This window comes from Tachypleus tridentatus, chromosome 6, assembly GCF_004210375.1.
Source record: "Tachypleus tridentatus isolate NWPU-2018 chromosome 6, ASM421037v1, whole genome shotgun sequence".
Lineage (NCBI taxonomy): Eukaryota > Metazoa > Arthropoda > Merostomata > Xiphosura > Limulidae > Tachypleus > Tachypleus tridentatus.
The window spans coordinates 169531380-169549622 of NC_134830.1; the positions used below are offsets into that span (position 1 = coordinate 169531380).

At 32.5% G+C, this 18243-nt stretch overlaps 2 protein-coding genes across 9 annotated transcripts in view; one reads left to right on the forward strand and one right to left on the reverse strand.

The window, feature by feature from the left end:
• The window catches only part of LOC143254430 (monocarboxylate transporter 9-like), a 45352-nt gene that overhangs the window by 6071 nt on the left and 21038 nt on the right, over window positions 1-18243 (reverse strand). For 7 of the 8 annotated variants that reach the window (XM_076509589.1, XM_076509590.1, XM_076509595.1 and 4 more), the window contains exon 5: window positions 11729-18234. The exons of the other annotated variant lie outside the window; for it this stretch is intronic. In XM_076509589.1, the coding sequence (XP_076365704.1) occupies window positions 17969-18234 (266 nt within the window). In that variant the 3' untranslated portion in view covers window positions 11729-17968. Of the gene's footprint in view, window positions 1-11728; window positions 18235-18243 lie in introns of those variants that run through there. 8 annotated transcript variants of the gene reach the window in all.
• On the forward strand, window positions 199-11041 carry LOC143254431 (uncharacterized). Its single transcript, XM_076509598.1, has 5 exons — window positions 199-613; window positions 3767-3940; window positions 5618-5763; window positions 10398-10560; window positions 10846-11041. The coding sequence occupies exons 1-5, from the start codon at window positions 530-532 to the stop codon at window positions 10960-10962; spliced, it is 684 nt and encodes a 227-aa protein (XP_076365713.1). The 5' UTR covers window positions 199-529; the 3' UTR covers window positions 10963-11041.

Here is an 18243-nt window from a genome sequence, read left to right on the forward strand (position 1 = left end):
CTTTGCGCGAAATTAAAAAACAAACAAAATAATTGAAAGTCTAATAATTTGCTAACACATGCTTGCTTTAGAAGTAGAAGTTTAGACATAGCAGGTTTAAGAAATTGAATAAACTGCAACTATCTGTTGAAAGAAAAGCAGACGGCGTTTCAGTTTCTATACTACACCGAGGCCTCTATGGCTCATTAATTTTCACAAGTCCATTATTTTCAAGGCAAGTTAAGATATTAACTCACAGTATTTAAACTCTTATAATTTTACTTTTTGTTCGTTTGTAAATAAGCCAAAAGTTACAAAATGGGCTGTCTGTGCTATACCCACCAATGATATCGAAAACCATTTTTAGCTATATAAGCTTTTAGACTTACAGCTTAGTCACTGTGGGGGTTGGGGGTTAGTTGTTGTTTTCCTTATTTATTCGTTACTGTTAATCAGTTTATCTTGCTGAACATTTCTAAAACAAACAATTTTTATACAATTGTTGTGTTAATAATCATGCATTATACAATTACTTTTTGTTAAAATTGATATGTTGCATTTACACAGAGTACAGTTTTATCAAAAGCTGGATAAATCGGTCTTCCATGAAGGAGCTCTTAATCCGGTAATTGAGGTAATTTCAAATTTTCTATTTATTTTACACTGTTATTAATTTATGATGAGAGCAAACTGTGTACTTAGAGCAAAACTTAAAATCAAGGTGACTACCAATGTAAGTAAATATAATTTTGTTTCGTTCACTCTTATAAAGATCGCAAGCCATTGCTGCTGGCGATATTTTCGGTCATTACGTAATCGTAATAACATCTCGCAAAGTTCGGTCAGCTTTGATTTGGATTAGTTCCAAATACATATATTAAGCTAACGATTCAAAACAAACTTCCACGTATATATCCACCGAATGCAAATCAGTCTTTGAAACACAAGGATAAAAATAAAAGTATTAGCATGTGATATATTTAATACACTAATCGATACTGTTAATGATATTTCACGAAACTCAGTTTGCCAGTATATATATAAAAGTACAAAAACAAATAAGGACTAGATTTGTTTTATATTACTGACTTATAGCTAAACATTCATAATTGTAAACAATATTTCATGTGTATACGTATGCATGCTTATGTTGATATAATTAACAGCAAGCCAGTAAACTACACACTATCTCTCGTTTTTGTTGACATAAATGCCTTGCTCCTTTGAATAAGCAACAATTTAAACACTTAGCAGCTATGGGTTACCCTACAGCCACCGACGGTAGTAGTTCTGACGTATATAGCCTGAATGAAGGACACACTGCCTGACTTTAGCTTCAAATGGTTTAATATTGGCTAGTTGGGGCAGTGACCTCTTCACTTAGTATTAATGCAACAGATGTAATTTAGTGTAGCACAATATAAATGTTGTTTTTGCATATGTAATACAAATTTTGTTCCTGGATGGTATGGGTTATTTCTTGATTGTTTATGTTGTAAAAATACAGAAAATGGCCATTATACCCTTCAAACTTTGCTTATGTGACCTGAATATTGAAATTTAGAAATTAACGTATTTTCTATGTAAAAACGGGCAAATTTGCATTTTCATTTACATAAGGTCTGAATAAAACAACATATGAATCAACTAGTATTTATACTAAAGTTATACAAAAATTTGCGACTGTGATGTAAATCACTTTCACGTATCAGCCCCCGAATATAGTTTCCCATCATGTTTTCGTTATACGCTCTTTGGTAGCAGTATTCAATGTCCAGTATATATTGATGGAAAAGCTCGCCTTGCTCCTCTGAGTATGCTCCCATGTTCTCCTTGAATTTATCAAAATGAGCGTCAAGAATATGGACTTTCAGTGACATCCTGCAGCCCATTTTGCCGTATTTCTTCACCAGAGCCTCAACCAGTTCCACATAATTTTCGGCCTTGTGATTGCCCAAGAAGCCCCGAATTACTGCGACAAATCTGCTTCAAGTTTGTTTGTTTTTTCCTTCCTACTGAGCTTCTTGGGGAATTCTGTGCACTCCAAAATCTTCTTTATTTGTGGTCTAATGAAAATACCAGATTTAACCTTTGCCTCAGACAGCTTGGGGAAGAAGTCTCGGAGGTACTTGAAGGCTGCAGGCTTCTTATCAAGAGCTGTGACAAATTGTGTCATAAGACCCAATTTTATGTGCAATGGTGGGAACAACACCTTCTGGAGGTCCACTAGTGGCTCACACTTGACTTTGTGCCTCCTCACAGAGAACTTGATCCGTTGTGGCCAGTGCTTCCTGTTGTAGTGCGCTGCGGTGTCTCTGCTGTCCCAGAGGCAAATATAAGAGGGAAAATTGGTAAAGCCTCCTTGGAGACTTTACATCAGAAATGCCATCATTTTGAAGTCTCCGATAACCTCCCAGCTATAGTAATCATACTTCAAGGCTTCTAGCAAGGTCTTGACGCTTTTGTATTCCTCTTTGAGGTGAACCGAAAGATATTTAAATTTTAAAGGGTCTAAATTTTGTATAATATAAAATCTTACTATTCAAGCAAGCAGAAAATTGTCCGTCTTACCTTCTAGAGTTTTTTGAAGTGTTCGCAGGTAAAATGAGGTGCCCAGGGTTTGTCTTGATACCCGACAGGCATGCCGAAATATGCCTTGTAGGATTCACACATTTTAGTAGATGCTGTAACAGAGTACTTTTTCGCTCTTGTCTTGATAAATTGACCACATACATAGCAGAATGCGTCTGGATAATGCTTGCAGCTTCTTGATGCCATCTCTGATAAAATCAGATAGGTCTATTTGTTCACTTAGGCAGCTAGAACTAAACTGAAGTGGTGAGCCCCTGTATATATATCACTATGGAAAGTTATAGAAAATTCTAAAAGGTTCTTGAAAATTGTCGTAAGTTCTACAACATTCTAGAAAGTTCTTGAATATTCTTGTAAGTTCGAGAAAATTTTCTATTAGCTATTCAGCACTGAATCTACCTGGAATTTATGGAAAATGGGTAAATTTGAAAATTTCGTTACCCAGGTCACAAAAGCAAAGTTTGAAGAGAAAAATAGGTCTTTTCCATTTACTTTAGGCATAAGCAATTGGGAAATAACTTTCTGCTCAGAAACAAGAAAAAGTAAATATTTTGTTACATAATGATATAGGTCATAATGTTATGTTCCAGTTATGAATAAGTTTGTATTTTTTGTCAGTTCACAGTTGTTATTAAAGAAAGAATAATAATATCGCACTAGAAACTCTACAATGGTTATAATTATATAAAAAACAACAACTAGAAAAGTTCATGATTTATCATTTGAAGCTAATCTTGTTAGTGGTATTGCACAGCTTCTTGTAAACCTATTTTATTCGTAATTCACATAATATAAATATTATATATTAGTTAAGTACGCCCCCTAGGTGATTAGTGATAAATTTAATGACTTACACTGCAAAACTCAAGGTTTCGATCCCCCGCGGTGAACAGAGTACAGATAGCTAATTATGTAACTTTACATTAAGAATATAAGAAGCTAAGTATTGCAGACATAATATATAGTCGTTGAAAATTACAAGAACATTTATTTTTTTGTAAGCACAAAGTTATACAACGGGCAGTCTGTACTGTGTCCACCACGTGTATCGAAACCTAGTTTTTAGCGTTAAAAGCCTTCAAACTTACTACTGAGCTATTGGGAGGAACACAAGAAATATTGATAAGAAATGTTTAATTAATATGCTACTTGTTTATTTTGTTCATCGTTGTAAGAATTAATTTGACATTCATAGTCCCTGATGTACGCCCTCTGGGTAGGCGAAGGTATATCAGCAACAAATTCCATTTTATTGGATAAATCTCAAAAGAAAGTTCTCAGGGAACTGCTCCACAACATAAGGAAAGGAAGGTTGTCTTTTATTGATCTTCGTATTCACACCACTGCCATTATTCTTGCTGTCCTTAAGGTAAGTTTTAATGCTCGAGGGCGACCAATTGCCCGAAATATTTTTCATCAGCTCACTTGCCAGGAAAACAATTTGATAAATTCAAAAAGTTTCTACATACAAACACGATAATAGCCCACTGTGTTAAATGAATAATCTAATACATAAGTGTGGGCTTTTTTATTTTTCAGAATATTCGGAAAAACATTCTAAATGTTCGGTGACCCTGATGCTCATAATGTAAAAAAAACTGTTAAGTTCATAAGGTGGAAAATACATTCTAGTAATGAATATAAAGTAACATTTAAGATTTAAACACCAAAAACTGGTGAAGCTTTAGAAAACACTATACCTAATATTTGCGGTAAAAATTTACATAAACTGCGGAATTACCCCCCCCCACACACACACACACACTTTCCTCTTAGTTGAGCGAGTCCTGTTATTCATCAATCCAGTTGCATGGAAAAACAAAACACAGTAAGTGGTTATAATACAGTTATTAACTACTTCACTACCATCATAACTGAATCTACAGAATTACAAAGTTTTTCCAATCGTAAAAAATCTCCAGATCTACATAGTTTTCAGAAATCATTCCAAACTAAAATCATTCTAATTCGTATAAGACAAATTCATATCATTTCAACGTACCCTAAACTCTTATTTTCAGATTGTGTTTTATGTAAAGGTGTTTAGCTTCTTGTGCGATAACATCAGTATTTTTATTATATACATTGGACAATAATAAGTATTTATATGAATCAATGAGTTTATTTACTTGCAACGCTAAAATGCGGGGTTTGATTTTTCGAAGTGGACACAGCAGACAATTCAATGTGGTTTTGTTCTTAAAGATTATTCTGTTGTTTATTTGTTCCCAGTCTTGTCTGAATCATATTTTCAAATACTATTTTGATTTTACTTCATTTGTATTAAGAAATCCTAATATACCCTGTTTATTGTTGATTATGAAATAGTTGCACGTAAAATACCTTCATTATTAAACTTCTGAGTTGGATAATTATTTATTAATCCCAGTTTCATCGTCAAAACTAAGAGCTCAAAGTCTTGTAAATATTTCTTTTATTGTAAACCTAACAAAAAGAGATTATACAGTAGCGAATGCATTGTATTACATAGATGAAGGTACTTAATACAGAAATTCCTTAAGTGTTATATTTTACAATTCGTGTAAGATAAAAATTGCAACATTATAGAATGTGAACATGTATTACTGGCTGATATTTTCATTCCTGTAATTATTGTAATATTTAAATCAATCAGTACTTAAATAACCAGGGGATAAATTGTTCCGACTCTTGGCGTTCGTTGCCTTCTGCCTGGAATGTCAGTGGATCACAAGACGAAGTTCCACCTCGTTTAGTATCCAAATTTAACCACTGTTTAATTATTCGTTACAAAATAAAACAGTTGTATAAGTGATTATACATTCTACTTCACCTTGCACATGCATTAAAAACATATATTGTGCTTTCTTTACATTATTTGCAGAATTGTAATCACTACTTGGCGTAAAAATACAAGTAGCACTAGCGAGTTAAACTCGGGAATTTCGTTATCTTCTAATTTAAAAATGTGTGAATTTCATTTCAGAGCTGAAAAATTAAAAAAAAAAAAACATGACACAATAATGAATCAGTAAGTGTTCTTTATTTTGTCTCGTTTTATAAACAGAAATACTTGCAAAGTCAGCAAGACACCCCCCTTCAATCTAAAAGATACTTAGAGTGGTCAAAACTTGTATCAGGTCTTCCAACTTTGAGAGATTCGCTAACGGAGAAAAGCCTCAAAACACAGAATGGAAAAGCCCAAGCTAAAATGTAAGGATTAGGAAGATACGTGTAAGTTGTAATTATAAAAGAAAACTAACATTATATGGGCAGTATACAGGCCGTTAACAACTATTAACAAATTTCTCATTGCTAGAATCCGCTGACCCGTAAGCTTAACAATACGTTGTACTGTAGTATATATATATACTTTATTATGTAACTTGTAAACAGTTGATACAAGTTTGAACGCTTTTAACGTAATTTGAATTATTTTTACGCGTAAACAACTGTGTATATAACGCCTTTTTTTCATATTTGATAAATACCAGAAGTAAATTTAATTTTATCATTAAAGTTTAAGCGCAGATAGCCCTTATGTAGCTTTGCGCGAAACTAAAAAAACAAAAAAAGAAGAGGGTGCAAAAAAATAAGTTATTATGTGACACATACAGACAAATTTACAACTGTACAGATTAAATATAGTATACATTGTAAACTCCCCAAAATTTAGGCCCGGCATGACCAGGTGGTTAAGGCATTTGAAACCCCCGTCACACCAAACATGCTCGCCCTTTCAGCCGCGGGGGCGTTATAATGTTACAGTCAATCCCACTATTCGTTGGTAAAAGAGTAACCCAACAGTTGGCGGTGATTGGTGATGGTTAGCTGCCTTCCCTGTAGTTTTACACTACTAAATTAGGAACGGTTAGGGCAGATAGCCCTCGTGTGGTTTTGCGGGAAATTCAAACCTAACCGCAAAATTTAAATTTTTGCTAAACAAACGCCCAATATTGTTGTGTCCATAGTTTGAACACACGGTACGTATATTCAGTGTTTGTATTACTTCTCGTTCAAGAAAAGAAAAAGTCTGAAACTTTCTCCTAATTTTATGAAAAACATAAATTGTGAGTCTGTTAATCAAGGAGTAAATCAGTGCAAAATAACTAGTTAGTTTGTCAGTTATCGTTAACCAGCAGATGAATGCGGTGCTATCTAGTGAGTATTGTATTTCGACGGATAAGTTGCTCTCGGTTAGACATAGGACTTCAGACCACTAGTAACGCCGGTTACGTTTAATGAGATTTGAATCTGATGAAATAACAACTCCGTTATCGTTAAGTAGGATGGGCTTTCTACTGTATTTTTTACCGAGTAATTCAAAATAATCCCTCTCACAATCGAAACAGTTACAATAATATTAATGTTGTATTTATATAAATAGTTGATATTCTGTTAATGAATATCTTGTATTAAAAATGACCAAATTTGAATCTAATATGATAAATACTTTTCATCTGAAATAAAACCAAATATATTATCTCAATAATTTAAACCTAAACTCTGATATCATATAATATTTTCAATCGATTGAAAACAATAAATGTATCCCATTTAAGATAGGAGTTAATTCACTTCAAGTTACAAGTCCATCAAAAATGAAAAACATCCAAAACACGAGTATTTCAGTGTTCTGCTTCTAAACAATTAGTGTTTATTTCAGTGTTTCACACAGCTCAATTCGTTCTATTACTATTATTCTGTCTTCAGCATTATTATACAAACGACAACACCAGAAAATCTGGTGAACTGATAAACATAGTTTGTTTGTGTATTGAATTTTGCACAGTTACCCATGGGCTAAACGTACTTGATTTTGAAGGGATAGAAGGAAAGTAGCTAGCCAACACCACCCACCAACCACCTCTTCGGCACTCTTTACCAATAAATATTGGGATTAACCGTACATTATAACTCATACATAGCAGAAAGGGTGGACATATTCGATGATGGGTTCCAACCCATGGCTAGTTTCTTTATTACCATTTCCTTTGTCACAAAAGTATTTTGTTACTCTTTGTTTTGAAAGATTCGTAAAGTACTGCTAAAATGTAGCCAGAGAAATATAAGAATTTCACGGAAAATCATTTAACTTAAAACCACAACAACTTTAGAACATTTAGTGTTGCATGGTTTCAAATTGTCGCTTTTTTCCCCTTTAATTGCCTAGTACCACGACACCAAATTACGGTTATTTATTTCAGGCTTTATCGTAAAAATACAAGGTGTTATTATGATCACAATTAGAACTGCTCTTAATTTGAAGCTGAAAACCTATTCAACAGCTCTTATTCCAAAACAAACCATCGTCTTAATGATTTCTCAAAATCTAAAAAAAACTTGGTGCTGACCTATTAAATCTGATCAGTAATGAAAATAGAGAAAATCCAACGATTTACCATAAACTTACAAGATCAAAAAACCATCCATGATCAAGTATTTTCATGTCATGCCAAACACTCTAGGGGTTACCAAAATTCATAAGTCAAGTTATTCACTTTGACCAGCCTGGAATGGCCAGGTGGTTAGGGTGCTCGACTCGCAATCTGAGGGTTAAAATCCTTGTCTTACCAAACATGCTCCTACTTTCAGCTATGGAGATGTTATAATGTATGTTCCATCTCACTATATGTTGGTGAAATAACAACTCAACAGTTGGAAGTGGGTAGTGATGAATAGATGCTTTGACTCTAGTTTTTCGCTGCAAAATTAAGGAGGGCTATCTGCGCTAGCCCTCCTGTAGATTTGTGCAAAATTCAAAACAACCGAAAACACTTCGATCAATTCATTCGTCTGTTAGATCTTGTAGTTATAAGTTACCACGATTTATTGTTCCTATTCTTAAGTCCTTGACGTCTAATAACTCAATAATTAAAATCTTTACCATTTTCTTCTAATATATTAGGGCTAGCTAGCTTAGATATCGAATCTATCTCTATACCAAAATTTCCCTGGATAACATCTTGGAAGTTTTTATTAGTAAAAGTATCAGCCGTCTTGTTTGTTTGTTTGTTTGTTTGTTTTTTTGGCCGAAACCCCGATTCAAGTCAGAATTCGTCAGGAAGAGATTAGTGGAACTTATTTCCAAAAATTATATAACAAGAAGCTCACTTATAGTAAAATATGTTATTGGGTTATTACTGGCTTTTGAGAATTCCATTCCTGAATAAATGTTAACTGAAGAAAGACTGAACTGGATCTCTTGAACTTAAAAACTTCGAGTATAAACAATGTTAAGAATACAAAGTTTATTTATTTTATAACAAAGTGAATCACTTATTATCTAAAGACATACTTTATCAACAAATAGACATAATTACTATACGATCCCCTCTTGGACCAATAGTTTCTGTAACCATGAGCACGTGTAAGGTTAAACAACTGTTATACAGGCATACTTTCAATAGGAACGTTTTACTATTGTTTTACATTAAACAATGTCATAAAAGTCCAGGCCTAGCATGGCCAGGTGATTAAAGCACTCGACTCATACTCTGAGGGCTGCAGATTCGAATCCTGGTCACACCAAACATGCTCACCCTTTCAGCCATGGGGGCATTATAATGTTACGGTGTATCTCACTATTCATTTGTAAAAGAGTAGCTCAAGAGTTGGCAGTAAGTGGTGATGGCTAACTGCTTTCCCTCTAGTCTTACACTGCTAAGTTAGGGACAGCTAGTGAAGATAGTCCTCGAGTAGCTTTGTGCAAAATTCAAAACAAACCCAAACCTAAAATTCCTGATAATTTAAATTCTCATACACTGATATTAAATCCACTTATAAAGTTGATTAAAATGTGTCACAACCTTTCGTAGATAATAGGAAATAATCTCACTTCTCTATACTGATAATAAACAAAAACACATACAAAACTCTTTGCCAACCTCTATTCTAATGAAAACAGTTTTAGCTCTGTTATCTTCTAACGTAATCTGATCATTTTCCTATTAAAGATAATTTTTCATCTCTGATCCTATTACATTCTACACAAAACGATTACTCTGATGCCAAAGTTAATTTTAGTTTTAGAGCAAGGCTACATTAGGTTATATGCAGTTTGCACCGTACTGTAAATCTATACACTCACTGCTGTCCTACCAGGGGACTTAAAACATGTTCACATACAAGTACCTAACAGCAAATTTCCACCTTGTAATAAACTGTGCAAAGTCACCAAATGTTCTATTGTTAGCTGTATATTGTTCAAGGATTATAAAGATTATAGTTTAAGAAACAAATCTCAAAGTTGATAAAAAAAACAAACAAACTTTTACATTATATTCTATAGAGATTTATCTCTGGACCCCATAGTTGAAACAATAACTACCTTCAGTATTAAAGCTAAACATGAATACTTATTCATTTGTGTCTAATATACAAATACATGTGTAGCACAGTCACATACATTGGTAAAAGTAAAAACTATTTTAAAATTAATCTATAAGCACTTAGAAATATAGAATAGAACTGGTCATTGCCAGTATGCAATACAAGTGCATGAAAAAAACAAAAACATTGGTTGTAACATAGATTAACAACTGCGTCTACATCCCTTGAACTTTTCAAAGAAACCTTTCTGATTGCAAAGGACCACACTAATCTTGTCAATCAAATATACTTCCAATGACTGTTTGTTGAATTGTATGTAAAGCTGTTTGAGGACTATCTTCACTAACCATCCAGAGGATGAATTAGAATTATTCACAAAAACTACTTAAAAACCCCAACCAACCAGTAAACAAACCAGCAGTTTCACCAACTCTAAGAAACAAATTCTTTCAATAAACAGTTGTAATAAAACCACAGTATCAAGTAAGAAATCTTACTCTTCTCATTCTACATAGGTTGCTACAAAGTCTTCCTGAGGGAAACCAAATATTCCTGAATTACTTTATCACCTTGCTTCATAAAATAGCTGTACAAAGTGGAAACATTGTGTTGGGCTCATTAAGACTAGCAGAATTTTTGGGTTCAGTCATTCTCCTCAGGACTCTGAAGTCACTAAAGGTTTGTATCATATTGTGTCCAACTTGTATACATGTAAAACTAACTTGTTGCCTCTGGAAGTTTTATTCCATGGTATATATTTAAACTACAGTAACTACAGTAAATAGAATAGTCCCTAGTCTGTTGATTTGTGGGGTAAGTGTTTGTTAACAATAACCAAGTGATACCCAACATGTTTATTTTCACTATGTAGTGCGTGCGTGCGTACATTTTCTGAAGAACTGACAAATTTTTCTTTTACAATAACCTTTCACACTTGACTTAACTTTTTTCCAATTTTTGCAGGTCCAGGTAGAAGCTGAAACCATTCTACAATTTCTTATTATACATGCCCCCCAACTTTTTGGTTGTAATCAGTTTCAATTAAGACCTAAAATTCCTGTTTTTAACAGAGAGAGATGAGAAGACACAGCATATACAAAAATCATTATGATTGACAGGTTTAATGGACAGCAATGTAGTTGTGTCAGAGATAATCTAAACCACCACGTGAATAAATTAAAAGTTGTGAAAGATTAAAATAGAAATCTTAAATTTTGTACAGCCTCTTAATATTAAAATTTTTTTTTACATGAAATCCAGTTACTTAATAGTGGAAACCAAGATCAAGTAAATGATATAATGTTACAATGGCACACTGTAGAAAGTCATAGGGAGTTTAACCCACACCCATACTCATAGGGTTAAAATGTAGGAATACACATGTTCGTACATGTACAGATACCTTTATTCTCATCCAGCTAAACTTTTTGTAGTTGGTGCTTATCTGTAAATCTAAAACATTTGGGGGGCATTTTTGACAAGTATAATTTTAATGAGAAAGTAAATTACCAATACACAGACAAATATATTTTTACTTTGCAATAAAAATTAGATGTATCCTTTTTCTAATGATTTTGAAGTATTGCACATAAATTACTTAATATGCATATTTTTTACATAGTGCAGACTTTGTGCATATGTAAATATTTCTGGTAGGTTGAACATATGACTCACTTATATTTTGGTCACATAATCTTTAGTAAATATGGAGTTTAGGTGTAAATTACCATTTGCTTGGTGTGTTTTATTTGTTAGATGGATATTGCAAGAATGAAACAATGTTTTTGTTGCTAATTATATGCAACATTAGGAAAACAATGGGACATAAATTGCTCTGAAAAAATATATATTATAGATACAGTTTTTACTGAATATCATAAATGACCAGAACAGTCTCAAATAAACATGTAAAAACATTTACAAAATATCACAAATCTCCATTTTTTACTTATTTATTTACTCACTCTTTCTGGCTTCAATTACCTTTATACTAAGTTATCATGTCTAAAGAAAAACAACCAAAATTAGCTCATATATTTCATGTTTGAAGTTTAGGAAACTTAAACAACCCAAAATGAAATATATAAACCATAACATGAAATTAATACAACCTTTAGTCTTTAGAAACTTACTAATGCTATCTGAATGAGCTCCAACAGCTCAGCAACTGACTATTAAATATTTCAAATCTTGTTCACAAGTTTTCCATATATAGCTCAAATTTGTAATTCACTAAAGGTCATGCTACAGATTTTTGTTACCCATCTCGATAAAAAAAAACAAATGTTAAACAAACAGGTATGAGAGCTGGATAAAATCATTCATCATATTGGAATAAAGGTGGGTATGTAAATAAAGAGAATTCAAAATGTTTTACATCACAACCATCTTTATGATGTGAAATTACAGCTAGAACATAAAACTTTCCAGAAAAATAAACAACATACTTGAAAGGTAAACAAAAATTTAAAACAACCTTGATTACAAAGTAAATTAACATTAAAAAACAAAAAAGGCTTCTGATGTTCAAATGATTTAGTGTCATGTTTTCTCTATAAAAGAAAATAAAAGATTTGGTAACATTTTGATTAAGTCAGATAAAGAAAGCAGACAGCTATTATACATTGTGCAACTTCACACAATTCTCATGATGGGTGATAGTGGTTATGTATATGCATTTATATATTCTACAATCAGTAATACTATGTACCACATACTTTCTAGGTTTGTATCAAAAAAATTTCTAAACAATACAATCAGCCATACCACAAAATTAAAAAGAAAAAAAAAGGGGAGGGGGAACATGCATGCTTAATCCAATAGTAACCAACATTAGGTTTTTAAAATTGTTAATAATTTTCCTATACTGAAAGTATATTTCTGATATTCACTTCCCTCCTATCACAAATATTAGCTAGTCTCATTCAGTGCTACCCTCTATACTTTTTATTTTCTTTAGGCACGCCACAATCATTCTGCTTCCTCTATTGAATTTGAGTGATACCAACATATCTCATAAATCATCATCTCTTACCTCTCCACTTACAGGAGCCTAGTATTCTCACGTGATGAATGTGGCTCTTTCTATGCACCTCTACTGAACTAACACTTAAAGGTTGGGAAGAAAATGGAGGCATCTGAACTGTTATGGATGAAAGAAGGGTGGGAAGTGAGAGAAGGAGGAAATATTTATTAAAAATACACTTCAGTATTGGAAAACTATAACTTTCATGTACAAATGGAAACAGCTAACAAAGTGACTCAATGTATGAAACCAGATCATCTCGCCATGAACCAGATAAAGGCCAGGTGTGAAGAAGATGAACATAAAGGTTGTGATGTATAACATTTGACTGATGTTGAGAAAAAAAGAGGAAGAAGTGGATAAAGAATGAAATGAACCTTGACAACTAAAGTCGAGTTGAGGGTAAACAAACTCGAGGCATTACGGTATCACAACTTAAGGTCCCAACAACATGAAACCACATAGTAAACACAAAATACAGGCTGAAGTGGAGAAGAGAAGGGCAAAGGTATCTCCAGAAACCTAACAGGAGGGCTGTGGAGAGCCTCAGAGCATGGTGCATGTGAAAAGAAGTTTGTAAGGATAAGAAATAAGCATGGATATAGGGCATGTAGAAGATAGACCTATGATTCAGGAACTGCTCCCTAAATAGGTAAAAGTAATCTAACAATTATTGACCTAAAACTGAATAGACAGTAGAGCATTAAGAAAAGGTAAAATAATAATTAGAGGTTCTTAGAGGGCAAGACATGCTAATTCTTTCATGTCATTGCAAGGCCAATGGATCAACAAGAACCAAAATATCATGGGAGAGAAGACTGTTTATAATAAGGATAAAACATCACAAATCCAAGACATAAAATCCATTAAGACTAAAACATGCCTAGGATACTCCTCAGGATGAAGACAGGAATGATTAGTAAACTCTAAAAGGCAGAAAAAGACAAGGTTCTTGTCAGCCAGCACAGGTTCAGAAGTCATGACAATGCCCAGAGATACAGGCTGAATCAGTCATATCTCAGTGTATAAAAGCAAATAAAACCATTATCATGTCACTCACACCTTTGGGCAAGAAAAAAACTAATTGGTGAGGTTAACTTCAAAATTTATTGCATAGAAAAATGTTTCACCAAACTGAAGTGCCAAAATAAAGTGGCTTGAATTAACTGATAAAGACAAATAGAAGAACCTGTCTAGTTGAATAAATCATAAGTTGAAAAACAACCATTTCATGGGGAAAAAAAGTTTAACCTATAGCAATAAAGAAACACAAGAGCATACCTGAACTCAAACACTTTCAAATTTTGAAGTGATAGTTTGGTAGAGGTGACAGATGATGATTCATAGACATATTGGAATCACTCAAATTCAATAGGGGAAGCAGAAGGCTTCGGGCATGTGTAAAAAAAAGTTTGCATAAAGTGGGCAGTACTGAACAATAACAGCTAATATTGTGAAAGTAGGGAAGTACTGTATCAGAAGAAATATTTTTAAACAATATTAAATAAAATTAATAGACAAATGTGAAAGACTATGTTGTAGGCAATATAATTTTCAACTAAAAGTAATAAGGTAAATTTTATAAAAATTAAACATCAAGTTTAATGCAAAATTCCTATGCAAATTTAGAGGCATCACTGAAAAATACAATAAAATATTCCTGAATTTGTACTAAAACATGTTAGAATTTATCACTGGGGTATAAACTTTTTTTTTTCTTTCTTTCTCAACCTCATAATAATATGTCTGATATTTTACTTTATAAACACATGGTTAACTTAAGTTTACTAATAAATAATATCCATATAATATACTGAACAGGAGTTACCTGTGTGGTTTATATACTAAGCAACAAGTTTCTTTTAACTGTGTAGGTATACAATTCTTTTAATTGTGTTATCTAATAGCTAATTCAGAGAATACCACTGGCATTTTTAAATGGAAACTATGATACATCTGTGTATGTATATTTTGATACTTTTTTTTCCACCCCACCCCCCACACTTAATGCAAAGTAGGTGCTTTACATTATCCACAAGTGATATCACATAATAATATAAATATGAAAAATGGTTTGAAACTCAAACATTTCAATTAGCTGTGTACTTAAAGTTAACAGTTTGTGTTTCCATGTTCCCTAGCTAAGTTATTTCACAGTACTGATTATACTGTTTAATATTATTACTTTTTATGCTAGTTTAGTGTTTATTATTATAATTTGGTCATCCAGATTATTTTAAACTGTATTCTTAACATATGTATTTAGGACTAACCTAAATTTCTTCAGTTGGCTAAATCCCATAAGATATTATTGGGAAAAATACCATTAACATCAAAGGTATCCAAATGATGAAACAACAAATTTTAAGCTTTGTAAGTCAAAATCTAAGAGAAGTATAATATTTAACTAACTATTCTGATGGCCAGGCTAATGTTTAGTTTTGTGCTATGTACAAGCTCGCTGTAATCAGAAGGTAATATTAATTAAATATTCAATACCTATATTATTTAAAATGTTCAGTACTTAAAAAGAGAGTGAAATAAGCTTAACATCTGTTTCATTAATATAAATATCTTATCTTCCACTAATACATTTATGTTAAATATGAAGAAGAAATTTGGAACATTAACCACTATATTTTATTTGCCTAAAAATTCTTAACACTCCTACGAAAAGACATTTCTAGTCCTGATTTCTCCAAGCCCGTTCCCTTGGCTGTGGTTTCGCTAGATAGTAGATAGGGACAGTGGGAATCTCGTTAATCCATTCAATAATGGATTTAAATGGCAATTTCATTTAAATACAAAATTATTAGCCTAATATTAATAACCTTTCAAGTTGCTCTGGGGCCTATTAGGCCCCACTTTTCGTAGGAGTGTTAAGGAATTTTAAGACCTTAGAAACTAATTCTCATTACGCGAGAATGACACAAACTGAATAATATGAACTAGACACTAGTACTGATTACTCTCAGATCTCTAGCTCAGTGTTTCTCAACCCATGGGTTGCGACACAAAAATGGATCATCAGAATGTAGAAAAGGCTATCAAGCTTTCTGAAAATAGATAACTATTTATTTGGATGAGGATTATTCTGCAAGAGGTGAGAAGAAAAGCTTGGGTAAATGAGAGTAATGAATAAACTTGCATGTCTAGATGAAAACTCCTTCCCATTTATTTTGTGTGACATTTTGAGCAGATTGCTTTTTTCTGGCACTAAAGACAATGTTACAATGAAATTAGGTTGGAATAAAGTAATGCCACTATAACACAGTCTTTCACACCTGATAGAAAGCATACAAAAACAAGAAAAAAACTCTTCACTAAGACATGTCATTTTATTCTTTTACCAAAATTAAACATTTATTTAGCACACCAGATGTTATTTGCATTAAAACTACTTACTGGATCATGACAGACAATTGTTGTTTATAAATGAACTCCAAGCTAAAAAGCACTGCTCTACATACTTAAGTTTTTGGACAGATTCCAGGTTTTATCTATGCAATATATATATATAAAACATACCATATTGAATATACCTTTCACAGATCCTAATAAACAAGAAGGTAAACACATGAACTATCATAGCAAAAAATAGCAAAAAAATAAAATAAAGCTGTTTAAAACACACAAAAACTGAAAATAATTAATTAAAATGACTAAATGCCATAACTGTGGCATAATAAGACATATTTCATCATACTCTACATAACAAATGGTTTAAGTTAATAAAAATATCAAAGCAGTAACAACCATCTATATAGTACATAGACTGTTCAAACAACGGGTATAAATCACTTAACCCCTTCACCGTAGAAACACTGTTTAATTTTAGGGCAAAACCTTTTTTTTAACTTCTGTATAATGTAGTTGTTTTTACAATAGAGCTTCAGTGCCAATGAAACAGTTTATATTTTATGGCAGAATCTTATATTTCATGACCTCATAGTCATGAGTTTTATTACTATGAATATGAGTCATAAACAGTTTGAAAAAAACAAACCATTTAATACCAACTGTGGTCTCATCTGGACAAAAGATTTCCCTTACCATCATCAAAGTAAAAATCAAAACGATGATTGTCAGAGGTGCTTCTACAGGGTGTTCGGAAAGTCACTGTGCAGTTTTATCTGTTAATAAATATATAAGTGCACAGTGACTTTCCGAACACCCTATAGAAGCACCTCTGACAATCATCGTTTTGATTTTTACTTTGATGATGGTAAGGGAAATCTTTTGTCCAGATGAGACCACAGTTGGTATTAAATGGTTTGTTTTTTTCAAACTGTTTATGGATAAACAGCCATAGTAAACATGAAAAGGCTATAGATATAAAGCAATTAATATCTTCTAAGAAAGCCCAGTATTCTCCTGCTGATATGTAGCAGTCATATGACTTTGTCATATGGTCTATACAACATATAAAACACTAGAATGCTGGGAGATTTACCAGGGATGAATTTTATGCATAGCAAAAGTACAAATATCTGCAAGGAGTCTGTGGAAAGAAGGTTACCATACACTGTAGATTATATGGTGCAATGCAGTGAAATGGTTAATGATTTTACTAACCTTATTTATCAATGTAATTAAAAAACCCAAGTAATTATAATGTATTTTCTTGTGGACTTCACTGAAAACTGGTATCTAATGAATCTAGTTTAGATACCTACATTTAAATTGTAACTAACGTTGATTAAAAGAACTAAACTTGTATTAATGAGTAATGTTAAATATAATCACTCAGGTAAAACTTTACTTTTAAACCTAAGTTTAAAAAGATCTCTACAAAGCAATTGTATATTTACAACCACTCACACTTGTGTTCAAATTGAAGTTTACGTCTACTTCAAAACTGCAAGATATACTGAAATGTATTTAAGTTCATTGAACTATCTGTTCCGTAGAAAAGTACACTTCACCATGTTCATGTACAATCATTTTATCTACAAGAAATATTATTCTGAAGCAAGTGATACTAACAAAAACAAATGCAAGATTCTCAGACTTTAGAATTTATCATTTAACTTCAGCTTGTTTGTTTAGCTTTAAAAGAACTCACACAACCTGTCCATCCGACACACTAGACTTTTGATAGCACTCTCGGTCCGAGGACTTTTCCTTCTCTTTTTCAAACTTAAACCAGACATGGTCAACTCTTCTGTTCATTTCACAAGAATTTTTTTGACTGAATAGTAAAGCAGAAAGAATACTAAACTTAAAATACTTAGAAACTGGAAGAACCATTACACCAGATACAAATATAGTTGTCCCACAAACATAGAAAGTAGCATCATAACTACCAGTAGAATCAAACAGATACCCTGGAATAA